The sequence below is a fragment of the Carassius carassius genome, chromosome 14 (assembly GCF_963082965.1).
Source record: "Carassius carassius chromosome 14, fCarCar2.1, whole genome shotgun sequence".
NCBI classification, from domain to species: Eukaryota; Metazoa; Chordata; class Actinopteri; order Cypriniformes; family Cyprinidae; genus Carassius; species Carassius carassius.
In genome coordinates this window covers 12,277,255-12,294,943 of record NC_081768.1, presented here as the reverse complement: position 1 = coordinate 12,294,943, position 17,689 = coordinate 12,277,255, and the positions used below count along the sequence as shown (strand labels likewise).

The following is a 17,689-nucleotide window of genomic DNA, read 5'->3' as shown; positions in this document are numbered from 1 at the left end:
TTGAAACACACCTTTGAGCGATTGATGGAAATCCAATGAGACGTAGGCTTACCTGCCATGAAACAACCACGTCTAGTGCCGACGCAAGGCAGGGACAGGGGGAAGTACGTTTTAAATTAATTACCATCCGGCCCCTTGTAACTGTTCACTTTTGTAAACAAACATTCTAATGTGCAGTAATTAATTAAATCTGCCACTCTCCCACTCTCCTCTCATTGATCTTTCTTGGTTTTAGCTTCTAAATCTAGTCAAGGTGTTTTTCACTGGACCGGGTAAGAGTCTCTTCCTTTCCATTCACGTAAGTAATTTCCAAGGATCTTCTAGAATCTGAAGGCATCAGCAGTATGATGGGAATATATCAAGGATTTTCCTCAGGAACTTAATTTGCAGTAGAGTAGAATCGGTCTTCATGGGTTGGAGAATAGAGCCTGTTGGTTTTGGCTGGAGCTGAGAGCTTAGGGGCCTCCACTGCTTTTGGCCAAATCATCAGGAGCCCTGGGCAGGCATGACTGCTTCTCATCATGAAGAATAATGTTTGGCCTGGCAGACCATTAGGGATGCTAATTTTTGTTGGCTTTGTGATGTCACTCCTGATATCCTGGCAACCTGGCGGGGATTACCCGATGCGGACGTACAACCCGGTTTGCCAGGTTCTATTCCTCATTTCGGACCCAGTCGAATCTCTAACGCCACCTGCCTGCTAATGAGCACTGGCATTGGGGATGCCCATGTAGACCGTGTAGCAGGAATTACCATACACCAGCATCACCTAACGCTCTACGTGAGCGATTGTGGCATGCGGCGTGACAGATGTTGCGTGGTGTAGGGACTATCAGAGGGGGATCAGAGGCACAGATACAAACAAACCCCTGTATGATTCACCTCTGGCTCCAAATCATCCATTCAGAACAGAAATGATTAGTCTCCTCACTCCTAAGCCTAAACCTAAAATGGTTTGCACCAACAGTACAGAAAGAGAGACAGTATTTTCCAATCTCATATTTCAACTGAAAGGCCTTTACAGCTATTCAAATATATTAAACTGATAGTTCACCCACACATGAAAATTCTTTCATAATTTACTCAGTCTCATGTCATTCCAAAGCTGTAAGATATTTTCATCTGTGGAATATACAAGAAGATATTTTGAGATATTTGTGTTCATACTTTGAAAGTCATTGGGGTCAAATGTTCTTTGTGCACAAAAGTAAATAACTATAGTTTCTATAGCTTGTCTAAGAGGGGAGTCTAAATTAAGACGGTATGAGGAGCTGTGGTCAGTGGAGAGTGCTTATTATTTGTAACATAACACAGCCCTACTGTAATTTCGGAACAGAGCGATACTTGCCAGGTGAGCTACTTTTGAAGAGTCCATGCAAATCCAAAAAAAGTCAAAAAGTCAATTACGCAAGCAGCTCAAGCGTGCCCCATTGAAAGCTGGTGATGTTTTATTGAAGAGGTTCTTTAACTCACATGAAATCCAGTGCGGTGCACCTTCTCCAGATCACTGGTGTCAGGTGACCTCCCAGAGTCCAGAAAACAACTCTCAGGTGGTCTGCAATGCTTCAATAGGCTGCCCATTCCTCCGTACACCTGAATGCATCAAAGGAACCTATGAGCATATCAAAGTAGGGTCAACTTTACAGCATTAGTTTATAGCCGTTACTAATAATTATTTGCTGTGTAGCAGGTACTGCCTCTCATTCTCTCTGCTGGGCAGTGCTAACTAATTAAGGCACAGCAAGACTAACAAAACACTAATTAATTACAATTACAAAAAGATCAGGTGTAGCTGGTGTCTTCAATCACCAACAGAGAAACAAAAATAGTTTTATTCTAGACACTGGTCAACCAAACACGGTGAGTACAAGTGTTGCATTTTTATACTGTACACTCTTAAAAGTAACGTTTTTTTGTATCAGTGTCATAAAAGAACAATTTTTGGTTTCCCAAAATCTTTTATTTAAAACAACCATTCTTTTTTAGAGCAAAGCACATATTAATATTCTTACACTGTAAAGAACCTTAGAAAGGTTCTCTGGATTTTAACCATCAATGCCATTAAAGAAGCTTTATTTCTAAGAGTGTAGATGGTTGCATTTAGCATTGAGCACTGTGGCATCTTTCACAAAATATCTAAAAGATTATTTCTGTACTTGCATCAAACTTTATGCCGAGCTGTTACATGCTGTCACCACAAATCGATCTGAAAACAGAAGCATCTGCATCTGGAGATGGGGCTAATGGAAGCATTGCCTTGAGTGTGTGATGGAGACAGCTTATTTTTTCCATGTGATTATCCTAACAGTGCTGCTTATATACAAATGTAAATGGGCTGCTTAGAAGCTCCCCCTCCCTCCATGTTTCTCTCTCTTTCTCTCTCTCTCTTCCATCTGCTAGACAATAGTTTTTAATCTTTAATCCATGAGCAACCACTGAACACCAGTGAATTGCAAATTACAGATGTTTTACTGTCTCAGCTATTTTTTTCTCCCCAGTTTTGCTTTCCAGCTTCCCACTGTCAGTCAGTGTCTCGCACATATCCTGTGCCATCATGGCACCATATGACACTGTCATCATTTGGTAATTAAACCCGTACTGGCTTTAAATATGAAAAGCTGGCAAGGGGAGACGAGTTGATGGGGCTCGCTGTAGTGGGGACCATATTTCACAAAAGCGTCCAGATTTCCGCAAGCAGAATTTTCTACTTTTTCCTACACTATTTCTTGCCTTTCACGACTGTTTTAGGTGCCCTTTACTGGTATGCTGGGTTACATTTTGCTGACTCAGTACCATGTCCAATTTTGAGAAACTAAATTTTGCCCATAATGCAAAATCTTCATAAAATTTTGTTCAAACTAAATATTTTTAAAAAGTGATAGTTCACCCAAATAAATAAAGAAAAACTGCCATCACTGACTCACCGTTATGTTGTGCCACACACATTTGATTTTCTTCTCCACACAAAAGAAGTTAAATTAATATCAATAAGTGTATATTATTTATTAGATACATTCGGTACATTTATTTTATATGTACATTGTATGGACAAAACAAAGAGAGACATTTTCTGTTATTATTATTATATGTTTTGTGTTCCACATATATGTTGGGACCAAGAAAAAAAAAAAATATATATATATATATATATATATAGGACATATATATATAGGACATATATATAAGACCAAGAAATATTTGTACATGTAAAATGATTCACATTAAAAAAAAAAAACTAAACAAAAAAAAGATTTTCAATAATAATAATAATTATTATTATTATTATTATTATTATTATGTTTTGAGTTCCACAAACATAAATTAATTAAACAATAACAATGATAATAAAAATATCTAGGTCAACATACAGGTTTGGAATGACATGGGGTAAGTAAATTATGACAGTTTTAATTTTAGTTGAACTGTTCCTTATATTAAATATAACATTTATTACATATTAACATTTATCAAATACTATACAATGAAAAACATATACTGTATATAGTTCTCACATTTAAGATAGTTTCCAGAAGTTTCCTTCTGCATCACAAGAGGAGTCTATGACACAATTATTGTTCATCATTTCCAAAAAGAGAGGGATGATAAATGATGAGTGCTGAACTCATAGGGTGCATGAACCCACTGTGCCCTTCTTCGAAGAAAAAGAAGGGAGGGTGAAACTTATTTAAAGCTAAATGTGGCAGGAACTGGGACATATTCAAAAAGCCTTGCTGAAGGGAAGGAAAGGTCCGTATATCTGAGGGGGCTGGAGAGAACAGAAGAGCTGCCCCATTAATCCACCACAGTCCCTGCTTTGACAAAAAGTGTGTAGTGTTGACCAGTGTAATGGACTATGCAATAAAACCATAATCAGCCACTCCCTGAGTTTTCAATCTGGAATCACGTCGCCTTCAGTCGATGCCCTATCCAAATGGATGATAACAGGAGAGATCTCACATCCATTACAGACACTCCAACAACCTTTATTGCCAATCAAATGGCCCTGTTCTGAACCCTCCTTTGGCTTCCCTTGTATGCCGTGTTTCACGGTTATATCTGAGTGAGGAGAGTGGGAGATGCTCTCTCTTCTCCGTTATGGCTTGCCATAGATCAAGGTCACTGTTTCTGTGATCATTACACCACTGAAGGTGACAGGCTTCATTTACAGGGCTATGATCAGAGGCCAGTGTGGGAGCCGAGCGGCTCTGTATTTCTCAGAAGGATAATAGATATGCACTCACACAGACACAAACACATTTACAGTGAAACAAAGCATCTCTATGGCACGGGGAAATCCATGTCTCTCTTCTATCACACTCCAGACACACGTTACCAAGCGCTTCTGAGTTACTGCTGAAACAGGTCAAGGTCCTACGAATGATCTCCAAAATATCAACATTATGATCCTGTTAAAACTATAAATGACAAAACAGGTTAAGATATTAAACCATTTAAGACCGCATTTAACAAAAGTCATGTATTGGAGTGTGTGTGTGAAGAGTGAGGGGGGGATATTAGAATCATGCCATGGGGTGCATTGAGGAGGTCGCTGCTTTCCATATTGCAGTCGTGTTAGTGGAAGCTGTTTCCTGTCTGTTTTAAACAGTGGCAGCTGGCTTGAGAGCACCCTGGACTGCCTCAGGGTCCAACACACACACACACACACACACACACACAAATGGCAATTGGAAACTCATTATATATATAGGAATATTATTAGAATACATTATTGTTTGTAAACTGATGAGAAATTATATGCTGTACATATGTTTTTCCTATTTTACACACACATTTAAAGTGTGTGTAAAATGTGTGTGTGAGTGCACGTTTATATATACATACACACACACACACACACACATATATATATATACATATATATATATATATATATATATATATATACACACACAGTGTTTCATAAAAAATCTATAATTTCTCAGTTTATAATACATACTATGTTTTAATATTCCTTTATAATGTGTTTCACACACACATCCAGAAATAACTCAAAAATAAAAAAGAAAAACTAAAGCGTTAAGTTATGTTAATTAACAGGACTCTTTCGGTTTGCTTTATCCATTCATTAACTAAAAGAAAGAAAGAAAGAAAGAAAGAAAGAAAGAAAGAAAGAAAGCAAGAAAGAAAGAAAGAAAGAAAGAAAGAAAGAAAGAAAGAAAGAAAGAAAGAAAGAAAGAAAGAAAGAAAGAAAGAAAGAAAGAAAGAAAGAAAGAAAGAAAGAAGTTATAAGCTGTATTATCCTTAAGTAATAACTAATCAACAGTTACTGAAATAGGCTACAACAGTTTAAAATAATTGTCTCTACGGCTAAACTACATAATAATATCAGTACTTTTGATATGTATTTATTTCTGTAGATCAACTGTGCACTGAATGATTCTTACAACGAATAATACGCGTATTTATCTGATTCGACCAAAAAAAACATAGATGGTTTATTGCAAAACGCCAACTATGCGAGGAGAACAGTCGCGCGGCCACTCAAGGCTTCAGTACATTAAAGTAGCAAAAGGACACGGAATTATGCTGTGAGCAATATGGTTCAAATGCTCAGCTCGATGCAGATGCATGTATAGCTTAGCCCATCACAAATGCGCATATAAGTAGAGCGGATGAGTGGAAACTTCAGCCGGTGCTTAACAGCGCGAGCGATCGCGAAGAGAAGAGAGGAATGGGATGATAAAGTCTACTAACTGGAACATTAACAGACAAGTAACTTGCAAATATGCCGTATTACAATATCTAAAAGTACGACAGAGCGTGGTAAAGCTGTAAAACTGTACATTAAATTATTATGGCTTCAAATTCGCCTAGTTAACAAACATTTTGTGTGAATCTGCTGTTTAGGGATACAATACTTCAGATTTGTGGTTACTGAAGCCAGAGAGGGCCGGAGAAATCGACTTCATTAAAACATGGGTGGAAGTCTTGTTACATGTACAATGCCCTATACATCAGACTAATTTAATTGTCCTGAATGTTATTACAGTGACAGAGACGTGTAACTTTTATAATGCATCTAAGAAATAAAACCAACTAAAGAAATGCAGGACTAGTTGTGGTTTAATTCAGCCTTAACAAAGGTACAGACTTGACATTCTCAGGATTATTTTTATAAACCGAATCCCTCAGCGACAAATGTTATTTTAAACTTTGAAAGTTATTCATGCGGAGTTGCCCTTTTTTTACGATTTTCAATAGAACTGGCGTATCAGTCTATAATCTGATTATGTTTAAACAAATACTGATGTTTAATACAAAAATATATTAACAATATTTAGAATTACAACAAAACTGCAAATGACGTAGGCTGCGAACTGCAGTATTATTATAAAAAGAGAAAATGTTACATTGGTTTAAAATACAACCAAATTCCTTTCCCAATAAATAAGTATTGGCTTGTTTCCGTGACGGGGGGAGCACACCTTTGACTGATCAACTGAAAAGTTTGGCCTTTCCTTTTTTTCTGTCTGCTGGTGAGGCGGGTATGGATAAGGATTACTGTGATATAAGGTTGCTATCTCTTAACCCAAAGCCTTATGGTGATGTGATTGGGCAACTGCATATTCTGTACAGTAATAAATGTTGGCCTATATGTCATCAGGCATTAATTGCATTAACCTGGTAATTAAATATGCAACATCAAGGTAACAATCTCAGCAACAGTATCGATGTTACATTTCCCACATTTAGTATTTTTTTTATATATATGTAACATATAATAATAACATAACAAAACGTACTTAATTTGACTTCGTATATATTTACATAATCCCAAATTCCATATTAGCTCGTTTATTTAGGCCCTCCTACTGAGAACAGGTTCACCTTAAAGTTCAGCCAATCACAACCATTCACGCAGTCGTTACGCGAATTTAGGAGCAAACTTCATACAATTTCACGATCAGACGATTTAAAGATGATAAGTGCACACATAAACATATAGATATATTTTCAAATGATCATGAATATTCATCAGTACAAGTCCTACCTTTTAGTTTCCTATAGCCTGCAGTAAACGCCTGCGTGCGGATCTTAGCATATCTCCATACTCTTAGTCCCCTTTTACTTCCAGCAGACAAGTTTTATTCTTTTTATATCACACCTGCAATGCTTTATTTGCTTTGATTGCTATTTTCCCTCCTTTATCAATCTAGTTCAGTGGAGCAGAGGTTGCTCGCCTTTTTTGTTGTCGTCTAAACCGTTTAGTTTTGGATGATCGGTCAAAGGTTGTGAAAAGCAGCGGGGAGAGGCAGGACGCCCAGCCGAGGAGGGAACGCAGGAGGCCGGACAGATCTAGTGGGCTGCATCGACGAAACGGACCATTAGACAGGGAAAAGCCATGGCTCACAGCTCTGGTCGATCAGGTAAGCGCAGGGCTCTCTTTTCGTCTCGCCAAACAGTGTGAATGTTTATTTTCTAGCGGTAGGGGTGAGTCATCGTCAGCTCAGGTAAGAACATACAGTAGGTGTATACTTCACAAACGCAAACTACTTGACCAGCGACGAACCTTTATTGACTGCCCTATAATGTTGCAAGTCTGCTCTTACGGTAGTTCTCTGCGTGCTGAAAAGTCTGGCATTTGCCTTGACGATATGTACATTTAAAGTGGCAACTGATTCACACTGGGACTATTATGCATTAGCCTACATAAATTAATATTTCCAACGTTATTATTATTATTACTCGTAGTACTGTCGTTGTTGTTATTAATAGGCTATTATGCTACTGTTGTTCTCGTTGTTGTTTATGTTGTTCGGTTAATTGAAAACATAGATCATATGCTAATTCACTTTTCTATTTTGGGTGTAAATGCGAAGATCAATATAACACTTGTAATAATCTAATTAATTATGGTAAAATTAAAAGCAAGTACAAAATCAATCTCTGATGCTGTGGACAGAACTCAATTGATGGTCCATCTGTTCACTCTATAGACATCATGAATGGGTAATCTAAAGACACAGCTGATATCATGACTGGCGTTGTGAATGCCGTTTTGTTGTTTTGGTTACAGCGGTCAATATTTGGAAACTTTATACTTTGGTTTATTGAGGTATTTGATTTTAAAACATCTCAATTGTAATTAATATAGGAATAGATGATTAATTTATCGTTAAAATTGTCTTTGTATAATTTGGGTAGGCTATTGTGCAAAACACTAATATCATTATTAGCTACTATATTATCATTAGTATTATTATTAATATTAATGCCAGTGTTATTTGCAAAATTTTCCATCTGTTTAATTTATGTGATTGCCTACTCTAAACTTGAAGAGAGATTGTTTAAACTTTTTTTTTTTAAGTTATAACTTTTTTTCCCCAAGGAAAATAATATTTCCCTCTCTCTCTCGTTGTTTGTGATAACTCAATACATCTCGAAAACACAACTAGACACGCCATTTTCAAACAATCCGGCGACTGAAATTCGCTGTAAGCGTATATCATATTTCTTAAAATTCCATTATGGGTTACTCCTTCTGTAAAAGCTAAGGATGCTTGCATTCAGCTATAGCACACTGACGTGGACAGCAGGTTTAGTGGAGTGGAAAGTATCGATTGGTGACGCTTAGAATATTACAGTGTATTGAGATGAAAGCTATGGGCTTTTAAAAGTGGAAATAGAAATATTGGATAGTGGAACAGAAGTGATTTTCTGCGTTCTCATTGGACGTTAATCGCTGTTCACTTTGACTAACAAACGTATGTGGCGTATGCAGAGGCTGTCAAAACAGATGCACTATAGCACTGCACCTTCTCTCTCTTTCTCTGTCTGTCTCTCTCTTTGACACGTTCGATCACTCTCTCCCAATCGTTCTCTTAAGAGTAAAACCTCCTGGTTGGTCTAAAAAAAGAATGCAAAATGTAAAACATGATTTCAAACAAACCAGACCTTTAATGGAATTATTATTATTATTATTATTTTGCATGTTTCTTGTTTATTTAAAATTGCACTCTTGCAACGATTTTCCCTTGCCCACCTGTGACAGGGCGATAATATTACAGGATATATATATATATATATATATATATATATATATATATATATAATGAAAACATCGAGGAGCCACATTAAATATAATTTTATATTGTAGCACAACAAAAGTCCCAATATCCCGCTTTTAGTATTCAGTGGCCACTATGATCAGTTGCAATTAGTTTTCCTATCATTTAACAGAGGAAGTAACCAATATAGTAAAGGGGAGTGGAGGCAAAAAGCTGGGGTCTTGCGGGTAAATAAAAGCAGCTTTAGGGGAAATGTGTAGTCGAGTGTGAAATTACAGCCCATGGTGTTACATATTGTACCAGAAGCTCCCTCCAAAAATACTAACAAAAAGAAGAATCGTCCCCAAATTTAGCCGGAAGGCATAACATAACATAGCCTCCTGTTCTTTTAGCCGAAACTACAATGGTCACAGGACGAACACTTCATAAATGTACAAGATCCTTCTTCAGTCAAGCCGAAGCCTGCACTTTTTACTAATTACTACAAGAATTTTTAAATTCTTAAATTCAGATCTGTGCGTATTTGCTATTTACAAAAAAAGAGAGAAAACAGTACAAACAATAATAATGGCAACAACGATAACAGTGTGATAATAATTGGGATACGTAAAATGAGTGCATACGATTGTATTTGAATTTAAACAGTTAAAAAATACATACATTTTCATAAAAAATAAAAATAAAATAAAAAAATTAAGATAGCACGCTGACTTTATCACCTGCTTTAAAAAGTATTAGAAAAGTAAACATGATTACAGTATGTTCCAGGAACTAAAAACTTATTCTGAAAGAGCTTTTTTTTTATTTACCTGAGACAGTCTATTCTAACATTTAAAATCGATTTATTAGAAATGTTGCCTAGATAAAAAAGATTGGAGATAGATAGATAGATAGATAGATAGATAGATAGATAGATAGATAGATAGATAGATAGATAGATAGATAGATAGATAGATAGATAGATAGATCATTTGTTTAAAATAAAAGTAACGAAAAAATAGAAGAGTCTAAAATAAAAATAAAAAATCGCTAAGTGTCAACTGAAGCACATGGGTACAATCAGAGATCAACTTTTGAATAAACAAACTGATAAAATCACGAGACAACGATGAACAACCATATATTTCAGTTCTATAAAACATTTTTTAGGCTATGTATTCGAGCAAAAAATAACGAAAAATAAATAAAAATAAGAAAATAAATAAAACCTAGAACTCACTAACAAACATTAAGTTCATCACTTGTCATCAACAATAAAAAAATTAGTTGGATAGCCATAAAACAAACTTCAAGAGCCTCTCTCAGTCAAATAAAGCAAACTAAGCAGCGCCATCTACAGAAATGCCTACAATACAGCAGCTAAAACAGCATGGTCAAGACACACACACACACACACACACACATACAAAATCATTTTACTAACATTTGACTGCGAGCTTCGCGAACTTGTGTTGTTACAGTACCAAAAGCGATGTTAAAATTATAATTCTCATATAGCTGTCAGATGCAGCAAATATTTGTCATAAATTCAGTGTGTAGGCTATATTTATATCTGTACATTGCGCATATTTACGCTTTATATTATTGTTCACATTATCCGTATTTCCTGTTTAAGAAAAGAAATGCATCAGCGTATGTTCTGTTTTAGAAAATAAATGCCAGAATATTGCTTAACATTACTATTATTTAACGCCAATGCATTAGCCGACAAACGTGAAAACACCCAACAGGACCTAAATGAAAGAAAAACAGACAGTAGAAATTGAAAACAGTTGTTACAAAAATTAAGACGTTCCCTCATCTTAAAATATATATATTTTTTTACATTCAGTCTAAGTTTAGGTAACCAATATGATTCAAACAAGATTCATGTAGTTTGACAACATACAGTTTAGAAATACCACGATGCCTGGCCGTTGGTGGTACCGCTTCCTTTCCACTTGTCTTTTAATTTCCTCGATTTTTTTAACCCATCTCTCCTCATTTCCCTGTTTGCATCCCTCCCCTTCCGAAGTGTCAGATGAAGAGACCTCCTCATTTGGTGCTCCAGCTTTTTGCGTTGGCGAATCACAAAGTGTTGGAATCTATTGCCTTTGTCTGACATGTCATCCATCTCTATGCGAGGGGGGATCTGGGTAGGAGGGGGGCGGTGGACTGCAGCTTTTAGAAACAGACACACTGAGAAGAGGGGTTTCAGTCTCAGCCCAAAGCTTCTAACAGGCACATCCCATTCTTGAAGAGAGGGGGACCAAGAGACACTCGCCGTGTCCATGTTTTTTCCTGTCATCCCCGCTCGAATCTGACTGTACCCCTCAGACTTTACCAGAAACGCTTCTCCATATCGAGGAATTTACACTGCAGTTTCATCAGAGGACACTGGAGGAGACGCAACCACTAATGCTTGCGTTCCCTTAAATATGTAGCAAACAAATATTAACTGAACGACTGATTACGCTTACGTTCCTGCGTAAAATATTTTTTTGAGAGACCAGTGCAGGACATGATCTGCACCTGACCAGCCTCGTGTCTTCACTGAATGGACTGATCAGCACAAGATAAAGTTCGTCGCGCGCTGAAGAACTTCTGTACACTGGCATCGGAAGCACTGCGCTTTTAACGGATAGCGATCTTTATTAATTCCAATTAAAGCTACATAATCAAGGCGAGACGGCGACCTCAGTCGATTATCTTTCCTTCCTTTGCTATCCCATGGATATTCACTGCAAAGCAGACCCCTTCTCGGCGATGCACCGTGAGTAAAATATCAGTTTTTTCCTTAAAAATCTCTACATAGGTTAGCATAAATAAAGTCTAAATTGTTGATCGTTTCGGTAGAGTTGGCTTTGTAAGACTATATAGCCTAATCTTTCCGCGTTAAGCTATTTACTCTAAGTTTTCCAAAGCTCTTACAAGAAATGTAGGAAATGATTGCTTAAATATTTTATAGCCTAATTGACGCTCAGTAAAGCGAATACAAAAAGTAGTCACCGGGAATAAAAATACGATCGCTTCTTAAATTTAGCGGCCTTTAAATCGTTTGTTCCGAGCGACAAAAAAGTAGTTCAAAAAGTCGATTACAATATTTAGCTTTATTTAAAATTAATCACTCTGCATTGTAAGTAAAACGTAAATGATTATGATATTATAAAAAATATATATTCTTAAAAATATATACTTATACAGGTATATTATAAGTTCGGTTTCTGAATAGCCTAAATTACTGTGGGATGGCAACAGATGTAGTTACAGCAAGAAAATAAATAAAAATCAAAAGTGCCAGAATTGTCTAACATGTGCCAACGCAATAATACCAGATGAATTGCAAAAGATTAAATTTTTTACAAAACACTGCCTTTTAAAACTCTGCATTTTAAAGAGATAAATTTCTTATGGAAACAAATGTGCTCTACATTTAAAAAAAAAAAAAAACAGAAAAAATGCTTGATGTTTCCCATAATAATTTAAAAGAGTTGTTTGTGCGATATTTGTTAAAAACACGTATTGTAACAAGATGACGGAAGGCCTGGGTCTAATTTAAATAATTAATTCTTAATTATTTTGCTGTAGCCTACTCCATGGTTGTAATATGAGTTATCAAAGCTCTTTTTAATTATTTACAATAATTGTGCAAGGAAAATTAAACAGGCTGAAACATAATCTATGCGACATGTGTTTGGCTGCAATGGAATAGAAGAGGAAAATACTACCTAACTGCAGCGGGTCTTATGGGTAGAATAGCACATGACGTTTGTCAGTGTTTACAATCATGAGTGCGTATAAAAAGATGGTTATTAATTATTATTATTATTATTACTATTACTTATTTCTTACTATTACTTAATACTATCTACAATATTAGATATTTATCATGCCATTGTGCCGACAAAATATATCTATAAGCATAAGGAAAATAATTTAACTAACTATAAATTAAAAGACAGTATGAGGAAAATAACTGTATGAGGAAAACATTGTAGCCGCGTGAACCTTTCAATAACCTTTCGATTTATATATATATATATATATTAGTCATAGTATTGTCATAGTATTGTCATAGTAGTCCTACCAAAAAAAAAAAAAAAAACCCCGGTACAAACATGTGTGTGTGTGTGTGTGTGTGTGTGTGTGTGCGCGCGCTTCCATGCTTAGAGTGTTAAGAGAGAGAGAGAGAGGGTGAGAGGAGAAAGAGAAAATTAAACGCTTCTGTATGGTAGCTATGTTAACGGCGCAGCCTAACTTCTATATGTATGTAATGTTATGCTTTTTGTGTCTGTGTTGTTGTATCCCATATAGGGCACGGCGGTGTGAACCAGCTAGGAGGGGTGTTTGTGAATGGCAGACCCCTACCTGACGTGGTCAGGCAAAGAATCGTGGAGCTCGCGCACCAAGGAGTCAGACCTTGTGACATCTCAAGACAACTACGGGTCAGCCATGGCTGTGTCAGCAAAATTCTCGGAAGGTACGGAAAGATACAGATGCAGTGAATTTGTCCAGTTATACACGTGTAGAAATAGTAATAATAATGAAATGTTTGCTTTATGTAAATATACATCTTAAACATTATTGTACTGTTATGTGTCGTGTTAATAAGTTTTTCCCTTTTAGTGGAAAAGTATAATATTAAATATTTCTGACCTTAAATTCATTGTTGAGGAGGAAGGATATGTTTTATAGGAAACTGTTATAGATTTTTGAATTTTCTGAAATATTTTTCAGCTATCAAAAGGATCTTATAAGGTATTCTGCACTTTAAATGTTCCTTAGAAATTATGAGATATGTGTTGGTGGCATGTATTAATCGTGGAGTGCATGGGACATATCAGTCGCTAAAGAAACCGTTTGATAAATGGATGATTACGATTTTAGATCGCAGCATACGAATGTTAATGATTCAACACGGGGAAAAAAAATAAAAATAAAACATAGGTGTTAAAATAAAAATGACACATTTTCCCGTCGCAAGGGTTGGGAAGAAAAATCACACTTGGTCATTTGAAACAAAAAATAATAATAATTAATTAACACATTAAATTAACAGATTATTTAACTATTTATGACTCGTATCCATAACGCAATGTTTATAAATATGCTCAATGCCACACTCTAGCTAACAAAGAAAAGAAAAAAACGCCATTAGCCTAGTCTTGACATGTAAGGAATTTTTTTAAATAACGAATTATCGTTCATCTTTTTCTAGATACTATGAAACCGGCAGTATTAAACCTGGAGTTATCGGGGGGTCCAAACCAAAAGTGGCGACGCCTAAAGTTGTGGATAAAATAGCAGAATACAAGCGGCAGAATCCCACAATGTTCGCCTGGGAGATCAGAGACCGACTCCTGGCCGAGGGCGTCTGTGACAACGACACAGTACCGAGTGTTTCATCTATAAACAGGTAAAGCCATTTGAATTTCGATTTTCAGTTTGAAATTTCTAATTAATCTAAAAGGCATGACGTCAAAGCCAAAACAGAACTAATATTTCCGTTCTACTGATCTTCAGCAGTAGGCTACTGTTATTAAAACGGCAAATACTAACACTTACGGCCAAATTAGCCTATCATCAGCTAATTTGAAAACTCTTTAGAGGCCTTGTACAGACAACTACACATCGTTTCCAGCTGACGATGCGTATTCAATGTGTGATGTGTTTTTTATTTTATTTTATCTTAATTAATTAATTTATTTTATTCTTACTCCCAGGGTGGTCTCAAATGTGCAATTCAATCCCAAATCTGTCCACAGCCTGCAGAGGATCTATAGTTGAGGTCGCGAAAATCACATCTGTCTCGCTGAAAACCAATCAATACTCTGTAACCAGATCCAGTTGCACTGGGAAATACGCGACTAGACATCGCTATAGACATATAGGCTTCGGAATGTATACCTATATAGTACGCAAGACAAAACAAAGTTAAGGTATTTAAACGGGTTTGAAAAAGGCGATGTGTATTTTTTTTATATTTTCTACTTAACTAATAAAAAAATAATAATAATTACTATATAGTATTATTATTATTAGACTATTATTTTTATTATTATTATTATTTAAAATAGTGTATTAAAATTAAGTAATCATGGGTGTGTAGCTGGGCTTCTATCTCAGCAATTTCCGTGAGCTATTAAACTTAGCAAGGACTACCAAACAAGTCTTGTAGTTCTTACGTTATCGTAAATAATGCAAGGGAGATCATATGCAGCCCCAATTTACTTACATTAAATCAATCAGCTGAAAAGAAAAAGTCCTAACAATGTTACTATTCTTTTTCTTATTTCTTATTAAAAAGCAAAGGCTAGCAAGACTATCCCAAGTGAGATGGAGTCGTGGTGTTGGGGGGGGGGGGGGGGTGTAAGAGCGCAAGAACAAGGTGAAAAAGGCCTACCTGCAAGCAGGAGTAATGAACTTTGGTTAGGAGGCACTGTTCCATAGAGCTGGCCAGCAGCATTACATTTTAATGAGCTGAAGAGAGATCATGGGCCGACCCACACAAGACATTTCCTAGAAAAAAAGAGAAAAAAAACGGGGGAGACAGAGGCTGAAAAAATTCATTTCATGCACTATGGCTGCTTAAAAAGGGCAATTTGAACAGGTCTCAACACATGTACGTGGTAAATTTTTAATCTGCATTAATGACATGAAAAAAGAGCCAATAAACCTTCGTTTCCAATGTTGGTCAAGTTGTCATCTCAGAGGAGGCCATTGTAAGGACCTCTTTTTATGTATAAAATTAATATGTATAATGACATTGCTGGAATTTATTTCAACTGCTATTCTGAATCATACAAAGTTGGGTTTTCTGTGCTCAAGGAACACGTAGGATGAAACTACCTGAGCTAATAATTTCTAAACTTGCCGGTATTATTTGATAAAATAGGATTTGCTACAGTAAACATCAGTGGGGGCTGTGCTTTGAAGTGAACTGGGTTACACTACACTAGAACACTGTTCTTTAACTTTGATACTGCTGAAAGCAGGCAAGTGCAAACAAAATGCAAATACTATATTTTAACACTTCCTATGATCATAACAGAACATTTAACACAGGCTGCAGTCGCCTAGTCAAGCTGTAAGCCTTGTGCCATTTCAAACAGGTGTTCTTGTAGCCTGTCTAAAAGTATTCCCTCACCAGTGAGCAGACTTTAGAGGCAGGACCCTCATGCACTAAGCGCTTAAGAGGTTGACCTCTGCTCTGTTGACATTAGAAGATGTCCCAGCTTTAAGCACATTTTCTCTGCATGAATTATTAAAGATAACACAATGTCTGGGGTGTTCTCTGTGTCCTCCTCACAGCATGAAGTCACTGGCACACAACCAGTTCTGAGCCCTTCTATCGCCTGAATCCTAAGCATCCATAGCATCGATTCATATTTTAATATTTCTACAGGGAATTCTCAGCACCCTGGCAAGTCATTAATTCACACCTTCCAAATAGCTCATTCGATAGCGAGAACATGGATCCAAGCTATTGAATCTGTGTGGCTAATACAAATCTTAGGGTTAAATCATTGTTTGGTTGGATGTTAAAAAATTCACACAATACTCATAATGCTTAAATAGATTTTGCTATATAGAATTATTATTTTCTTTTTACTAAAAATATTAAAAAGAAATCTTGCCAGTTCACTTCACTCAAATTATCACCACATATGGAATACGAATTTCCGTGGTAATGAAATTTACATCCATGTTATATTTTATACAAATGTGAAAATGTGTAGCCAACGAGTATAAATGAGTTCCTGGAATAAGGTGACCGCTTCTTCACTGAAAAGCGTGTCCCAGATTAAAGACATCAGATGCTGCAGTGGGCTTTGGTGAAGCAATGAGACACTATTGCTTTCCTGTCACATATAATTTATAGCCCTCCATTTGCATCTGTTCTTCTCTTCCTCTAATTCCCAACTTTTTTTTATCCCCAAGTCCCAATCAATAGGGCCTCATCCGCACTAGCACCCCTGAATGTTTGTGCTAGAAAAAAAATGTCGGCTCTGGGAAGTCAGTATCTACACTCTACAAGCAATCTTCACTTGCTTCGGTGAGGAGGAGGATAGAGGGAGAGATTGAGATAGATAAAGAAGGAGAGAGAGGGAGGTTATTAAAGCTGAGGCCAGTTCGAGGCAGTGAAGCTCATCATTGAGGTGAATTTATGTGATTTCATGCTTTGTTTGCAAGATCGTTCAGACCAAAGAGCAATGAAGACTTTCCCCCATATCGCACCTTCGAGGTAGTGGGACTTTATCATATTTCTAAAGATGGGATCCCATTTGATTGAATCCACTCTCTCCGCGGTAGCTCCCACTCAGCATCGCACATCTACTCCATGATTGGCCCTAATACCCCAAGATTGGTTATTTGTGACAGAATCAGTGCATCTATATAGGAAGGCCCCAAAACAACACTAGAGTTTTACACACGCATTGGGTCGCATCAGGCTGTGAGAAAGCTTACCGTAATGTGATCCAGCCAACCAGCTGCAACTTCGACTCATCGTGTTCTTTTAACTGTCATTTCGCAGGATAATTCGAACCAAAGTTCAGCAGCCTTTCCATCCATCCTCCGACGGCACAGGAACCCCTCTCACCACAGCGGGACACACTATAGGTGAGACAGCATATATTTTGCATATAAACATACAAATCGTAATGACATCAATTACGTCT

General features: G+C 36.6%; 1 protein-coding gene and 1 long non-coding RNA gene across 20 annotated transcripts in view; one reads left to right on the top strand and one right to left on the bottom strand.

Moving 5' to 3' along the window:
- Positions 1 to 1,084: 1,084 nt before the first annotated feature.
- Positions 1,085 to 17,605, bottom strand: LOC132157010 (uncharacterized). Of its 2 annotated transcripts, XR_009437514.1 has the most exons (4): positions 17,478 to 17,605; positions 15,412 to 15,527; positions 1,474 to 1,612; positions 1,085 to 1,122 (listed from the first exon to the last, which is right to left on the bottom strand). It is a non-coding gene; the product is annotated as an uncharacterized LOC132157010 (long non-coding RNA). The 2 variants fall into 2 exon arrangements; XR_009437515.1 differs by lacking the exons at positions 15,412 to 15,527; positions 17,478 to 17,605 and adding an exon at positions 10,918 to 11,014 and having other exon boundaries at positions 1,474 to 1,593.
- The window catches only part of pax2a (paired box 2a), a 32,205-nt gene continuing 21,398 nt past the window's right edge, over positions 6,883 to 17,689 (top strand). For 2 of the 18 annotated variants that reach the window (XM_059566117.1, XM_059566115.1), the window contains exons 1-4: positions 11,226 to 11,781; positions 13,323 to 13,488; positions 14,227 to 14,424; positions 17,545 to 17,630. In XM_059566117.1, coding sequence (XP_059422100.1) covers positions 11,739 to 11,781; positions 13,323 to 13,488; positions 14,227 to 14,424; positions 17,545 to 17,630 — 493 coding nt within the window. In that variant the 5' untranslated portion in view covers positions 11,226 to 11,738. Of the gene's footprint in view, positions 7,473 to 11,220; positions 11,782 to 13,310; positions 13,489 to 13,745; positions 13,767 to 14,226; positions 14,425 to 17,544; positions 17,631 to 17,689 lie in introns of those variants that run through there. The other 16 variants (XM_059566121.1, XM_059566118.1, XM_059566123.1 and 13 more) reach the window with 13 other exon arrangements.